Source organism: Gigantopelta aegis, chromosome 13, assembly GCF_016097555.1.
Source record: "Gigantopelta aegis isolate Gae_Host chromosome 13, Gae_host_genome, whole genome shotgun sequence".
NCBI classification, from domain to species: Eukaryota; Metazoa; Mollusca; class Gastropoda; order Neomphalida; family Peltospiridae; genus Gigantopelta; species Gigantopelta aegis.
The window spans coordinates 35651410-35664711 of record NC_054711.1 but is presented as its reverse complement, the minus strand read 5'-3'; the positions used below and the strand labels follow the sequence as shown (position 1 = coordinate 35664711).

The 13302-nt window shown below is 37.5% G+C and overlaps 1 protein-coding gene across 7 annotated transcripts in view; it reads right to left on the bottom strand.

The window, feature by feature from the left end:
- Window positions 1-2596: 2596 nt before the first annotated feature.
- The window catches only part of LOC121387331 (dipeptidyl peptidase 4-like), a 268837-nt gene continuing 258131 nt past the window's right edge, over window positions 2597-13302 (bottom strand). For all 7 annotated transcript variants that reach the window (XM_041518372.1, XM_041518371.1, XM_041518368.1 and 4 more), the window contains 9 exons: window positions 12040-12138; window positions 11622-11697; window positions 10462-10656; window positions 10110-10164; window positions 9250-9349; window positions 8496-8560; window positions 6415-6487; window positions 5210-5283; window positions 2597-3320 (listed from right to left, as the gene is read on the bottom strand). In XM_041518372.1, the coding sequence (XP_041374306.1) occupies window positions 3174-3320; window positions 5210-5283; window positions 6415-6487; window positions 8496-8560; window positions 9250-9349; window positions 10110-10164; window positions 10462-10656; window positions 11622-11697; window positions 12040-12138 (884 nt within the window). In that variant the 3' untranslated portion in view covers window positions 2597-3173. The remainder of the gene's footprint in view (window positions 3321-5209; window positions 5284-6414; window positions 6488-8495; window positions 8561-9249; window positions 9350-10109; window positions 10165-10461; window positions 10657-11621; window positions 11698-12039; window positions 12139-13302) is intronic.

The window sequence follows — 13302 nt, the reverse complement described above, 5'->3', positions numbered from 1 at the left end:
GGCGGAGAGCATGGCAAGTGTTGCCTGTGATTTATTAATAAAAAATTAGGGCACCAAAGCAAACTCTTGTTTTAAAAGAGGGGCTCAAAGACAACATACTTTCTATCAAGCTTTTGCAGGAAAAAATATTTCACCCTGATACTTCAGCTCTGGTCTATGTAATTTATTGAATATGGATGTCTTTTATCATATTGATGACAATTTTACTATATCTTACATCTACAACATGGAATGTGTGGGAAGGGCACAGTGGCAACCCAGGTAGGGCACAACAGCAGTTTTGTTGCCATCGGAAACGTCTCATTTTCAGGACCAGGAAGGACGGCATCCATGGCAATTGCTATCGTTGCTGGGTAAATTTCGAATCCTGTACATGTGTGTGGTTTTGTATACAAAAAACGGTGATTAAAACGACAGATTACAGACTGACACAAAAAGACAGATTGTAGAGACATAAAAAAACCACACAGACAAAACCAAAGATTCATCAAAAAACATTCTGAAAAAACTAAAAATATTTTTGACACAAAATCAGTAAATATTTTCACACAAAATCATTATTATTTTTAATTTATTAAAATTATGGGCTACCAATTTTCAGTGACGACTACCAGATTTTACAACATGGTAGGCCTGTGGGCTACCACTGAAGACTACCAGATTTTACAACATGGCAGGCTTGTGGGCTGCCACTGAAGACTACCAAATTTTACAACCTGGCAGGCCTGTGGGCTGCCACTGAAGACTACCAGATTTTACAACCTGGCAGGCCTGTGGGCTGCCACTGAAGACTACCAGATTTTACAACCTGGCAGGCCTGTGGGCTACCACTGAAGACTACCAGATTTTACAACATGGCAGGCCTGTGGGCTACCACTGAAGACTATCAGATTTTACAACATGGTAGGCCTGTGGGCTACCACTGAAGAAAGTTAAGGTCAAGGCCTGTGATAAAATATGAGTAGGTGGCAGTAATTCATCAAACATCATATCTTTGACATATAGTACAGTGATTTATGAAATGGAAGCTAACCCATAGGGCCTCACCTCTCTCAACAATAGATACAGTAAAATGGTATTAAACATGTAATAGAAGTGATATAAAGAGGATTTGTCAAAAGAGTTTTTTCTATATGAAAAACATCAACCCAGTCTTACGTCGATATTATTAGTTGAGGCTCTGCTAAGATGAGGTTGACATTTTACATATTAAAAAACACAAGTAGTGAATTCTATTTATCCTATACCACTTCTAAAATAACATTTGAATTCGATATTTAGTAAATCACAGTTCGAAACACGCCTTCATTGTTAATATGACATCACGATTGGCACAAATGTAGGTTGACGTCACACACTTCAACTAAATGTTTTCAAAACGTAACGCTCGGGTGTATAAGTCTTGTTGTCTTTTAAACAAATGACCCATTGACAGCAAAAAAAAGGTATTAACTGGGTTTACGATTTGAATATTATGGGTAGGTTATAAGATAAAAAGTATTAACTGGGTTTACGATTTGAATATTATGGGTAGGTTATAGGATAAAAAGTATTAACTGGGTTTACGATTTGAATATTATGGGTAGGTTATAGGATAAAAAGTATTAACTGGGTTTACGATTTGAATATTATGGGTAGGTTATAGGATAAAAAGTATTAACTGGGTTTACGATTTGAATATTATGGGTAGGTTATAGGATAAAAAGTATTAACTGGTTTTACGATTTGAATATTATGGGTAGGTTATAGGATAAAAAGTATTAACTGGGTTTACGATTTGAATATTATGGGTAGGTTATAGGATAAAAAGTATTAACTGGGTTTACGATTTGAATATTATGGGTAGGTTATAGGATAAAAAGCTACATAAATCTGAATATATAAAATTGCTTTCAATTACAATGAATCTTGTATTTCAACTTTACCATGATATCGGGGGTTTTTTTTGTCACTTTTTTGCTTTGACAAAAAGTTAATATTAACCATGAAATATACCATACTACCGGTAAGTACATTGAATTTTTTTTATCTCTTTCAAAAGTCTCTAGTGACACCCTTGGTACATGTAAGTACCACTTTTTTGCTTTGACAAAAAGTTAATATTAACCATGAAATATACCATACTAAGTACACTGAAAAAAATTAATCTCTATCAAAAGTCCCATTGATACCCATGGTAAGTACCGTTACAAAGTACTATTGTTGTAATAGATCTCCCCTGGTTACACTTACCTCTCAGTACTTGACGCTGACATAGCCACAGTAATACAAAAGTAAAATTAAATTAATAAATACAGTGAAACTCCGCTATTGCGAACATCATCTTGACTTCTTAAAATTGGTCTTATTAATATTGATTGAAAATATATTCTACATAGAGAATATTTCATGTTTTTTGTTAAATATGATTTATATCTCATCGAGTAAAGTGTGATATGATTGCAAACTTCACGAGATGAGATATAAATCATATTAGACAAAAAACACGAAATTTTCTATTTATTATATAACTTTTGGCAGTTTACTTTTGTTTTTAAAATGCCAACAGCAAAATAGTTCTTACAGTGAAGATACCGGTAACACTTTCTACAGTGATGATAACACATTTTAGAGTGAAAGAGTGAAATTTTCACTCTAAAATGTGTTATCATCACTGAGTGACTGATAACACTTTATTTCACTGATACTTTAAGATATTTCACTAAATGTTATATAATAAAGCTGGTTAGCTACATTCATGTAGTCGTCATATCCCATTTGTTGTACATATTTTGTTATTTAATTAAATTATTATAAACAGCATTAATATTTTTTTAAAGTAAACATGCATCTAAGCTCATTCATTGAAGCATATTTTGTTGCTTTAAAAAAATCAAATGGATTAGGCACAAGTTATACAACTTTTTAGGCCTTCTCTGTAATGCACATATTCAAGATGTGTATTTTTTATAACAAACATTAATTGGTATCTTCAAAGCATATTTTGCAATGAAGTCTGAGTTGGGCACGTACAACACATAATTTATACATAAGTATTTTCCCCCAGGTTACAGTTTGACTATGAAACCATAAAACAGATGAAGTAATCTGTTTATTTTTAGCTAATTTTAGTTGTTAAAATGGTTGTAAATTCCTCCTCCTGCCCTGGAACTGGTCACTGGCGAAGTCAGAGGCTAAGTCTCTTCGACTGGTATCAGTGCCACGTTTCCGAACTTTGTCGAGACTCCTGTGAAACATTCATCAAGGAAGTCCTCCAAGGTCTCATACAGGTGGCGCCGCGTGTTTCCTCCCAGCAGGCCATGGTGTTTGTCTGGATAAATCTGGAAATATGCATCAAGCAAAATTTATTACACAGGTGTGACTGCAGAGGATATGTGCTGGGTGAGGGTGCAACACCAACCTGAATTTCAGGTAGAAGTTTCAATATGCTAATAGTTTCTAGATACCAATATTAATATTGGAAAGATTTCTGCTTGTAACCCCCCCCCTCCCACCCCATTATATTGATACATGTATAAAGAGGGAACCTCACCTTAACCCCAAAACTAACTGTAACCCCAAAACTAACCTTGACTCTAACCCTAGGGGTAATGGTTGAATATTTTACCTTATTTACACAACATACATTGCAGGTTTAATATATTTTTGAGAGGGATTTACCCAGTATCATCAACATTTTGGCACATATGTCAAATTGTTACATCAAGACAGTTTTGACCTAATGTAGACAACAAGGCAAGTAAAACTACAGTGGGTATACAGAAAAGAATATTGTGAGAAACTGAAAAAAAGTTAAAGTTTCTTTTGTTTAATGACACCACTAGAGCACATTGATTTATTAATCATCGGCTATTGGATGTTAAACATTTGGTAATTCTCAAACATACATATAGTCTTAGAGAGGAAACCTGCTAGATTCTTCCATTAGTAGTGAGGGATCTTTTATATGCACCATCCCACAGACAGGATAGCACATACCACGGCTTTTGATATACCAGTCGTGGTGCACTGGCTGGAACAAGAAATAGTCCAATGGGCCAACGACGGGGATAGTTCCAAAACCGTCTGCACATCAAGCGAGCACTTTACCACTGGGCTACATCTCAAGTCAGAATTTCCACCACTTCAGGTGTACGTACGTTTTCTATCCCAGACGACCCGATTCGCTGACTGACTGTGTGAATAAATAGAGGATACTCCCCTCGTGTCTTGTGATATCATAATTTATCAGCACGAGTTGATAAAAGTATATACTTTTATACCCCACCTCGTGTCTTGTGATATCATAATTTATCAGCACGAGTTGATAAAAGTATATACTTTTATACCCCACCTCGTGTCTTGTGATATCATAATTTATCAGCACGAGTTGATAAAAGTATATACTTTTATCAACGAGTGCTGATAAATTATATCACAAGACACGAGGTGGGGTATTCTTTTTATCATTCATTATCATTCTTTTCATTTGCGACAATTGTAAACAATGTCAGTAATGTGGGTTGAATGTCAGCGGTAGACTCGTTAACTAGCAGAATGGCAGTGGCGTCACTAATGGTAGGTTTAGCGCTGAAACAAACACAGTGATGTAACAAAACATTGTCTTGTTATTAAAATTTGACCAATCAAGATTATAAGAAGCGATATCTCCTGCGGAAAATATCGCAGGAGATATCACAAATTATAGTGCCAGCGATATCTCCTACAAAAGTTTTTAATGGATGATAAAGTGTAACATTAAAAATAGTTGGACATCCCAGTGATTCCTGTCAGTGGGCCCATTAGGTTATTTCTCATTCCAGCCAGTGCACCACGACTGGTATATCAAAGGCCGTGGTATGTACTACCCTGTCTGTGGGATGGTGCATATAAAAGATCCTTGCTGCTAATCGGAAAGAGTAGTCAATGAAGTGGTGACAGCGGGTTTCCTCTCTCAATATCTGTGTGGTCCTTAACCATATGTCTGACACCATATATCCATAAATAAAATGTGTTGAGTGTGTCATTAAATAAAACATGTTTTTGATATACCAGTCATGGTGCACTGGCTGGAATGAGAAATAGCCCAATGGGCCCACCGACGGGGATCCAATCCCACACCGACCACACATCGAGCGAGCGCTGTACCACTGGGCTACATGCAGACAATAGGAAACCACCCATGGGTTGTTAGTTGAATTTTTAAGTTGTTATATATCCATTATTTTACCTGTGTTCTATAGTAGGTGTTGTGTTCATTTAATGTTTTCATTAGTTGAGCAGTATGCTGGAAGTGGACGTTATCTGAAATTAAAACAAGACAAGAAAATCACATCAACACTGATATATAGAGAATACTACATAAGTGGCCATTATATATACCATTTATCTTACAAGTTGTTTTAAAATGTATCTAATCTTGGATACATTTTTAAACGAGCTGTAAGATAAATGGTATCTAATGGACAAGAATGTAGTATTCTATTTCTTACATATCTTCAAAAACCAACTATAAAATAAATTTAAATGTCTTTTCCAACTAAAACATATTTAAGGCACTAGCACTTGTAGTTAATTTATGGATCATAGAGAAATGAATTTTAGGTTAACTTGTATGTCACACAGTAATCAATTTCAATTGTGCTCATTTTTATTGGATAGTATGGCATTGGTGACCTGGTCAGCAGCCAGTCGTATGTCTTTAAAATGTTATCACACATATATATGTATGAGTTATCAAAAATTTCTATACATGACATTGTGCTAATGAAATTCCTCAACATATTCTATTGTTTGGCTATTTGGTGTTTAACAGAGAGAGAGAGAGAGAGAGAGAGAGAGAGAGAGAGAGAGAGAGAGAGAGAGAGAGAGAGAGAGAGAGAGACAGAGAGACAGAGAGAGACAGACAGAGACAGGGAGAGACGGAGAGACAAAGAGAGGGAGAGACAAAGAGAGGGAGAGGGAGACAGACCAATGGAGGAGACAGAGAGAGGAGAGGGAGGGATACAAAGAGAGGGAGAGGGAGGGATACAAAGAGAGGGAGAGGGAGGGATACAAAGAGAGGGAGAGGGAAGGATACAAAGAGAGAGAGGGGGAGACAGGGAGAGGGATAGACAGAGAGGGTGAGAGAGAGGGGAGGGACAGGGAGAGAAAGAGGGTGGGAGAGAGGGCGAGACAGGGAGAGAGAGAGGGTGGGACGGAGACGGACACAGAGAGAGGGAGAGAGAGAGGAAGACAGGGAGAGAGGTAGACAGAGAGAGAGGGAGACGGAGAAAGGGAGTGAGAGAGAGAGACAGAAAGAGAGGGAGACAGAGATATAGACAGAGAGACAGAGGTCAAGTGAATCCACTATCACACCTACAGGCTGCTTCTACCAAATAGCAGCAAAGAATATTTTATAAACATTACAATGTGTACACAAATAACAACACATACCATCTCCAGTACCATGGACTAACAGCAGTTTAGTTTTCTTGAAGTTTTCAGCAAAATTTGACACATTGGATTCCTGGTGAAATAAACAAGTGATGAACAGTCAAAGATACAAATGTATTACAGTGAAACCTCTCAAAACCGGACCCTCTGTAAACCAGAATTACCTCAAAACCGGACCCTCTGTAAACCGGAATTCCCTCAAAACCAGACCCTCTGTAAACCGGAATTCCCTCAAAACCGGACCCTCTGTAAACCGGAATTACCTCAAAACCGGACCCTCTGTAAACCGGAATTCCCTCAAAACCGGACCCTCTGTAAACCGGAATTCCCTCAAAACCAGACCCTCTGTAAACCGGAATTCCCTCAAAACCGGACCCTCTGTAAACCGGAATTCCCTCAAAACCAGACATTTTTTATAGTCCCTTTTTAAATATATGTACAGGAGAGAACCTCTGTAAACCGGACACCTCTTAAAACTGGATGTTTTACTTGGTTCTAAGCATGTCTGGTTTAGAGGAGTTTCACTTATTTGGCAATTATACTTAAATTTGAATAATGATTTACTATTCAGTGTCAGACCCCTGGTTATTCATTCATCACCGACTTTGGTGGTGTTGTGGTTAAGCCATCAGATGTAAGGCTGGTAGGTACAGGGTTCACAGCCCAGTACTGGTTCCCACCCACAGCGAGTTTTAACGATTCAGTGGGTTCAGTAAGGCCACTACACCCTCTTCTCTCTCACTTACCACTAACAACTAACCCACTGTCCCGGACAGGCAGCCCAGATAGCTGAGATGTGTATCCAGGAGAGCATGCTTGAACCGTAATTGAATATAAGCATGAAAATAAGTTAAAATGAAATGAAATATTCATCATTAATATTTTGTTTATTAAGTCACAGACCCTAGTTTCAAGTCGTGAAAATGGACACTAAGTTTGGTTAATCTACAAACATGTGACATATTTAGATGTACATGTAGTTACAATAGAATGAAACTGGGAAATACCCTTAAAAATAGACAGTTGAGAGCTCATCTCCATAACTGTTACTTCTCAGAGGTACTTGCATTTTTTAAAATATGAGAAATGCATTTCATGGTTTTTAGAAACATGAGGAAACCCAGAAACATTTCAAATACAATGTATACAGAAATGGATTGTCTAAACAATAAAATGTTATCTAAAACGGTTGTAATAGTGAAAAATACACCATGGTACATGTAATACTTACAACCTAGGCTCTGTCACTTTAACGGACTTCCATCCATTGACCCATCCCTCACAGATTTTTATTTTCAATGGGCAAAACAAACACAGCTGTTAATCCCTGCTTACCATTAACCGGCCTCGGTGGCGCAGTGGCTAAGCAATCAGACTACAGGCTGGAAGGTACAGGGTTCGTAGCCCGGTACTGGCTCAAACCCAGAGCAAGTTGTTAAGGGCTCAATGGCCACCAGACCCTCTTCTCTCTCACTAACCACTAACTATTAACAACTAACCCACTGTCCTGGACAGACAGCTCAGATAGCTGAGGTGTGTGCCCAGGACATCGTGCTTGAACTTTAATTGGATATAAGCACAAAAATAAGTTGAAATGAAATGCATGCCATTAATGCAATCTGAGGCGTGTGAAAACAACACACACCTCATCTTAACAAAGCACATTTATTTCCACTCTATCACCTGCTATAGTAGTCTGCTTATATATTACACGGGCCTAGGAAGGAGTTTAAAAGTGGAGGGCACACACACACATATATAAGTTTATATAAATATATAAACCATCGCTGCTACTACTGGATCAAGAAAAGTGTGTGTGTGTGTGTGTGTGTCGGGGGGGGGGGGGGGGGGGGGGGGGGGGGGGGCACATGCCCACTTGTACCCCCACTTCCTATGCCAGTATATTAGTGACTATACTAAAAACATTTATAGTAGAGGTTATGGAAGTATCATGCATTTCCTCTCCCACTGAACTAAGTACCTTATTTGCTTAAACTTGAGTTACGTACCTACCATATGTGTCTATGCCTGGGCTAGAGTTACCTAACTTAAATATCTATGCTAGGGCTAGAGTTACCTACCTTATATGCCTGAATATTATCATCCCCAGTTGGCATGCCCATAAATCTTTCTGTGTAGACAGAATCTGAAAAAAAAGCAAAGTGAAGTTTGTTTTATTTATTGACGCCACCATAGGAAGGACAGAAATATTAATTTAACAACTCATCACATTTAACAACTCATCACATTTCAAACTGGGAATTTTTACTATCTAGCATGTGCTTATTTTATCATTTGGTCAATAGAGAGAAAGAAAAGTTGCAGTTTGTTTTGTTTAACGATACCACTAGAGCACATTGATTTATTAGCCATCGGTTATTTGATGTCCAACATTTGGTAATTTTTACATTTAGTCTTAGAGATGAAACCTGCTAAATTTTTCCATTATTAGCAAAGGATCTTTTATATGCACCCATCCCATAGACAGGATAGCACATACCACAACCTTTCATATACCAGTCTTGGTGCACTGGCAAGAACGAGAAGTAGCCCAATAGGCCCACCAATGGGGGAAGGTCCTAGATCAACCATGCATCAAGCAAGAACTTTATCATTGGAGTATGTCTCGCCCTTGAGTTTTTGTTTAAGACACTCTATAAAACCTTTTTAAGGGGCCAACTGTATGGTGAGTGGGTGAGTGGATGAGTGGATGAGTGGGTGAGTGGGTGAGTGGATGAGTGGGTGAGTGGATGGACGGATGGATAAGTAGATAAACTAATTAGTGGGTGGATGGATATTTGTTTTCTCCTGATCTTATCTTAGTCAATTTCTTACCATAATATATCCAGTCTGTTACTGGGGCAACAGAAATACCGCAGGGAAATATTCCAGTTCCCCGTCCCAGAACGGACAGGGCTAAAAATCCACCATAAGACTGCAGAAGAACATACAAAGATAGAACAATTACATCAGTCACAAAGAGAGAGACATTTGTGTTTACAACAAAGAAAGAAGGAAATGTTTTATTTAATGACCCACTAATTTTTACAACAAATGCTTGTATATCCAAAGTTCAAGGGCCATAACTGTGAAAAATAGGTAAATCACCATGAAAGTCAAACTGGATCTGTAACATGATAAAGCTTCAGCTCAATATCTTGAGGTATATTGCCAACAAATTAGAATAGTGAAAATAAATGTTCCTATCTCCTAAGTTCAAGGACCATAACTCTGCCAAAAATGGGTAGATCGTAATGAAGGTCAAACTTGATCTGTAACAGTACACGGTAAAGCTACACACAAAATCTCAGCTTAATATCTTGAGGTACTGTGACAGAAGGACGGAAATAAAACCTATAGTCCCCTTTGGTTGGACCGGTAGTGGACTAGCAACCATAGGTGTACTAGCTGGCTCCCAGTTTTGTAGGGGGGGGGCAGGCTGACTTTTGCCCTAATTAAATAAAAAGTGTGTGAATCTGGATAACAACATTTATTCATATTAGCGTTACTGCCAATAGGGTTGCAAATGAATTGCTGCACACATTTTTACATGGATTACAACTAATACTGTGGGTAGAATGATGAAAATTAATACATGGTGAATTTGAGGATTTTCTCCTGGACTGGGGGGGTGGGGGGCATTTTATCATTATACGATTATGCTAATAACATGGATAGTAAATATTATAACATACCCATCCCCAGATGGCCATTTTTTGTGTGTCCACATAAGAAAGCTTACTGTAGTATCTGAAATAAAGGATGTCTGTTTAGTGACACTCTCATATGGTATGTTTACAATATTAAATTGAACTCCAAAATAATAACTCACAGACTGAAGATAAACAAACAAATAAACATTAAAAATAATAATAATAAAATGAAACCAAGTTTTATTGATCTAGGACTTATGGTTTGTAACAAATGGAACAAAACTTAACTTAAAGTCACCATCTGAAAAAGTAATGCAAATATGTTTTGACTTTCACCAGGTAAGACAATAAAATGAAGATAAATAAGCTCAAAAAGAAACCCTGATAAACCTACTTTGCAGCAGTTATTACGTCGTCCACCTGTTTCTTGCCAAGTTTTCGATATACTTCGTGTAGAAATTTCTCTCCCCGGCCTCCGGAGCCCCGAGCATCCACTAATGCATAGATAAAATCTTTAGAGCTGGTTAAGTAGGTTTCCCAACCAGTCCCAAACTTCTCTGTCACTTTCTGTGTACCTGGTGCTCCATAGCTGGAAAATATTTCAAGTGGTTTAATTAAACAAGTTCAAGCCGTATACACCACTAGTTTAAAAGCTAATTTAGAAAATGTTTATTAACATTGACTGAATTCCTAAATAAAATTGATGGAACTATTTTGGTACGATTTAAATTGCTTTGCGTGTTTATATATATATATATATATATATATATATATATATATATATATATACACATACATACATACATACATACATACATACACACACACACACACACACACAGACACACACACACACACACACACACACACACACACACACACGCATATATATACATATATATAAAGGCAGTCTTCCCTAGAAGTACCTGTATCTATCCAATCATTACATCTTCCTGTTGGTGAATCCAGAAGGGTTTATACACTTTTCACCCATTTGAAGTGCCCTTTATAGCGACTTCTTTTAAAAAAAATTATTATTCACAATATACAACACTAAATTGCTCTGGAAAGGTGTCTCTGAGCATATTTATTTTAAACTTTTCTACATGTCATGCCCCCAAAACCTCCTTCAGATCTCACCCCCTTTAAGGAATTCAGCTCATATTTGCCCTCAACAAACTTTTCTACATGTCATGCCCCCAAAACCTCCTTCAGATCTCACCCCCTTGAAGGAATTCGTCTCATATTTGCCCTCAACAAACTTTTCTACATGTCATGCCCCCAAAACCTCCTTCAGATCTCACCCCCTTTAAGGAATTCGGCTCATATTTGCCCTCAACAAACTCAAACTTACCTGTTTTAGAATTTAGTGTTCCCATCTTTACAAAATACTGTTTCCTCATTGAAATCAGATACATTTACTTAATCAATATGATTAACACTGGATTTTGGGGCATTATGAAATTCATGAGAGGGGTGCCCACCTCCAGCAGCCTCTCACTGGATCTGTGCTTGTATTGAGTATGGTATCTATCTAATAAATGGTACACTTACACATGTAGAACAAGTGGATACAAAAGTGTCTCTTCCTTATTCAGTTTCGGAGGAAGCAAAAGTCTACCCCACAATTCTGAAAACAAAGTAGTCAATCATAAATATGTTCGTTCAATTATAATACTGAATAGTAGCAAACAGTGTTTTATATGTATAATAATATTATACTCTATAAAGTTATGAAAAATAAGGTACCATAATCTGTCAAGACTGGATTATCTCCCTTGAAGCTGCCCAACTTCTGTAGATCGGCTTAGTTTAATGCAGTAACTTAAAAAAACATACCTAAACTAACCTTAAAACAAATTCTGCATAAAATTAAATCAGTTTTCATATAAATAATATAAAAAATATGATTCAAATACCCTAAACACCCCATTGCAAAATAAAATAATAAAAAGCAACAAATAAAACTTACTTTCACCATTATCTAATTCAATCTGGAAGTTTTCTACCCTTGGTAAAGCCACCTTTGCTAGCCTCAAACCCAAAGCTGTGTTATTTTCCAGTCTTTTAACTAAAACAGAATTTTTTTTTATGTGGAATTAAATGTCTCGATATCATCAACATATTTGGTATTGTTAACAGGTATACCTTCATGTATATCAGTACATGTAATAATAATAATAATAATAATAACAATAACAATAACAACAATAACAATAATAATAATAATGTTAGAGATTTTAAAATTAATTTATAAAGGATGTTTGTGATGTAATATTTATATTTAAATAAATAAATAAATAAGAAAATTTATTAAATAGATAGATACGTAGATATATAGAGAGAGACAGAGAGAAAGAGAGAGAGAGAGAGAGAGAGAGAGAGAGAGAGAGAGAGAGAGAGAGAGAGAGAGAGAGAGAGAGAGAGAGAGAGAGAGAGAGAGAGAGAGAGAGAGAGAGAGAGAGAGAGAGAGGAAGGGAGGGAGGGAGGGAGGGAGGGAGGGATGGATGGATGGATGGGAAATTTATTAAATAGATAGATAGGTAGATATAGAGAGAGAAAGAGAGAAAGAGAGGGGGGGAGGGAGGGAGGGAGAGAGAGAGACAGACAGAGACAGAGAGAGGGAGGGAGGGAGAGATGGATGGATGGATGGATATAGACAGACAGACAGAGATAGATAGAAAAATAAATAAATTAATTAATATATAAATGAATATATACTCTTCAAAAAAAGAAACGCAAAAGGGTACAAATGGGTTATAACTCCGATTTTATGTTTCCTACCGGTTCATGCTTTGTGAATATAAGGTCATTGCATGTCCCAAACACATTCCCACGGTTACATTCGATAAAACGCAGCTACTGTACCATAAAGTTCCAAAATGTGAATATTCGCAAAAACGCAGCCACATGCAAACCATGTCACCACTGCACGTGCGTTGTCTACACGTGCAACATGAACACCGACAGTATAAAAGTGCAGGGTGTTCGCTTGCCTGGCCTCTGTATCTGGCCGACAGTTGACAATCCAGGACATGCCACGTCTCAGTGAACCGCAGAGAAACAATGCCATCGGCCGACTAGACGCAGGCGAATCCAGAACGGCCGTTGCCAGGGCATTCCATGTGTCCCCAAGCACCATCTCCAGACTGTGGGACCATTACCAGCAACATGGATCAACACGTGACCTCCCTAGATCCGGTCGACCACGGGTCACTACCCCCGGGCAGGACCG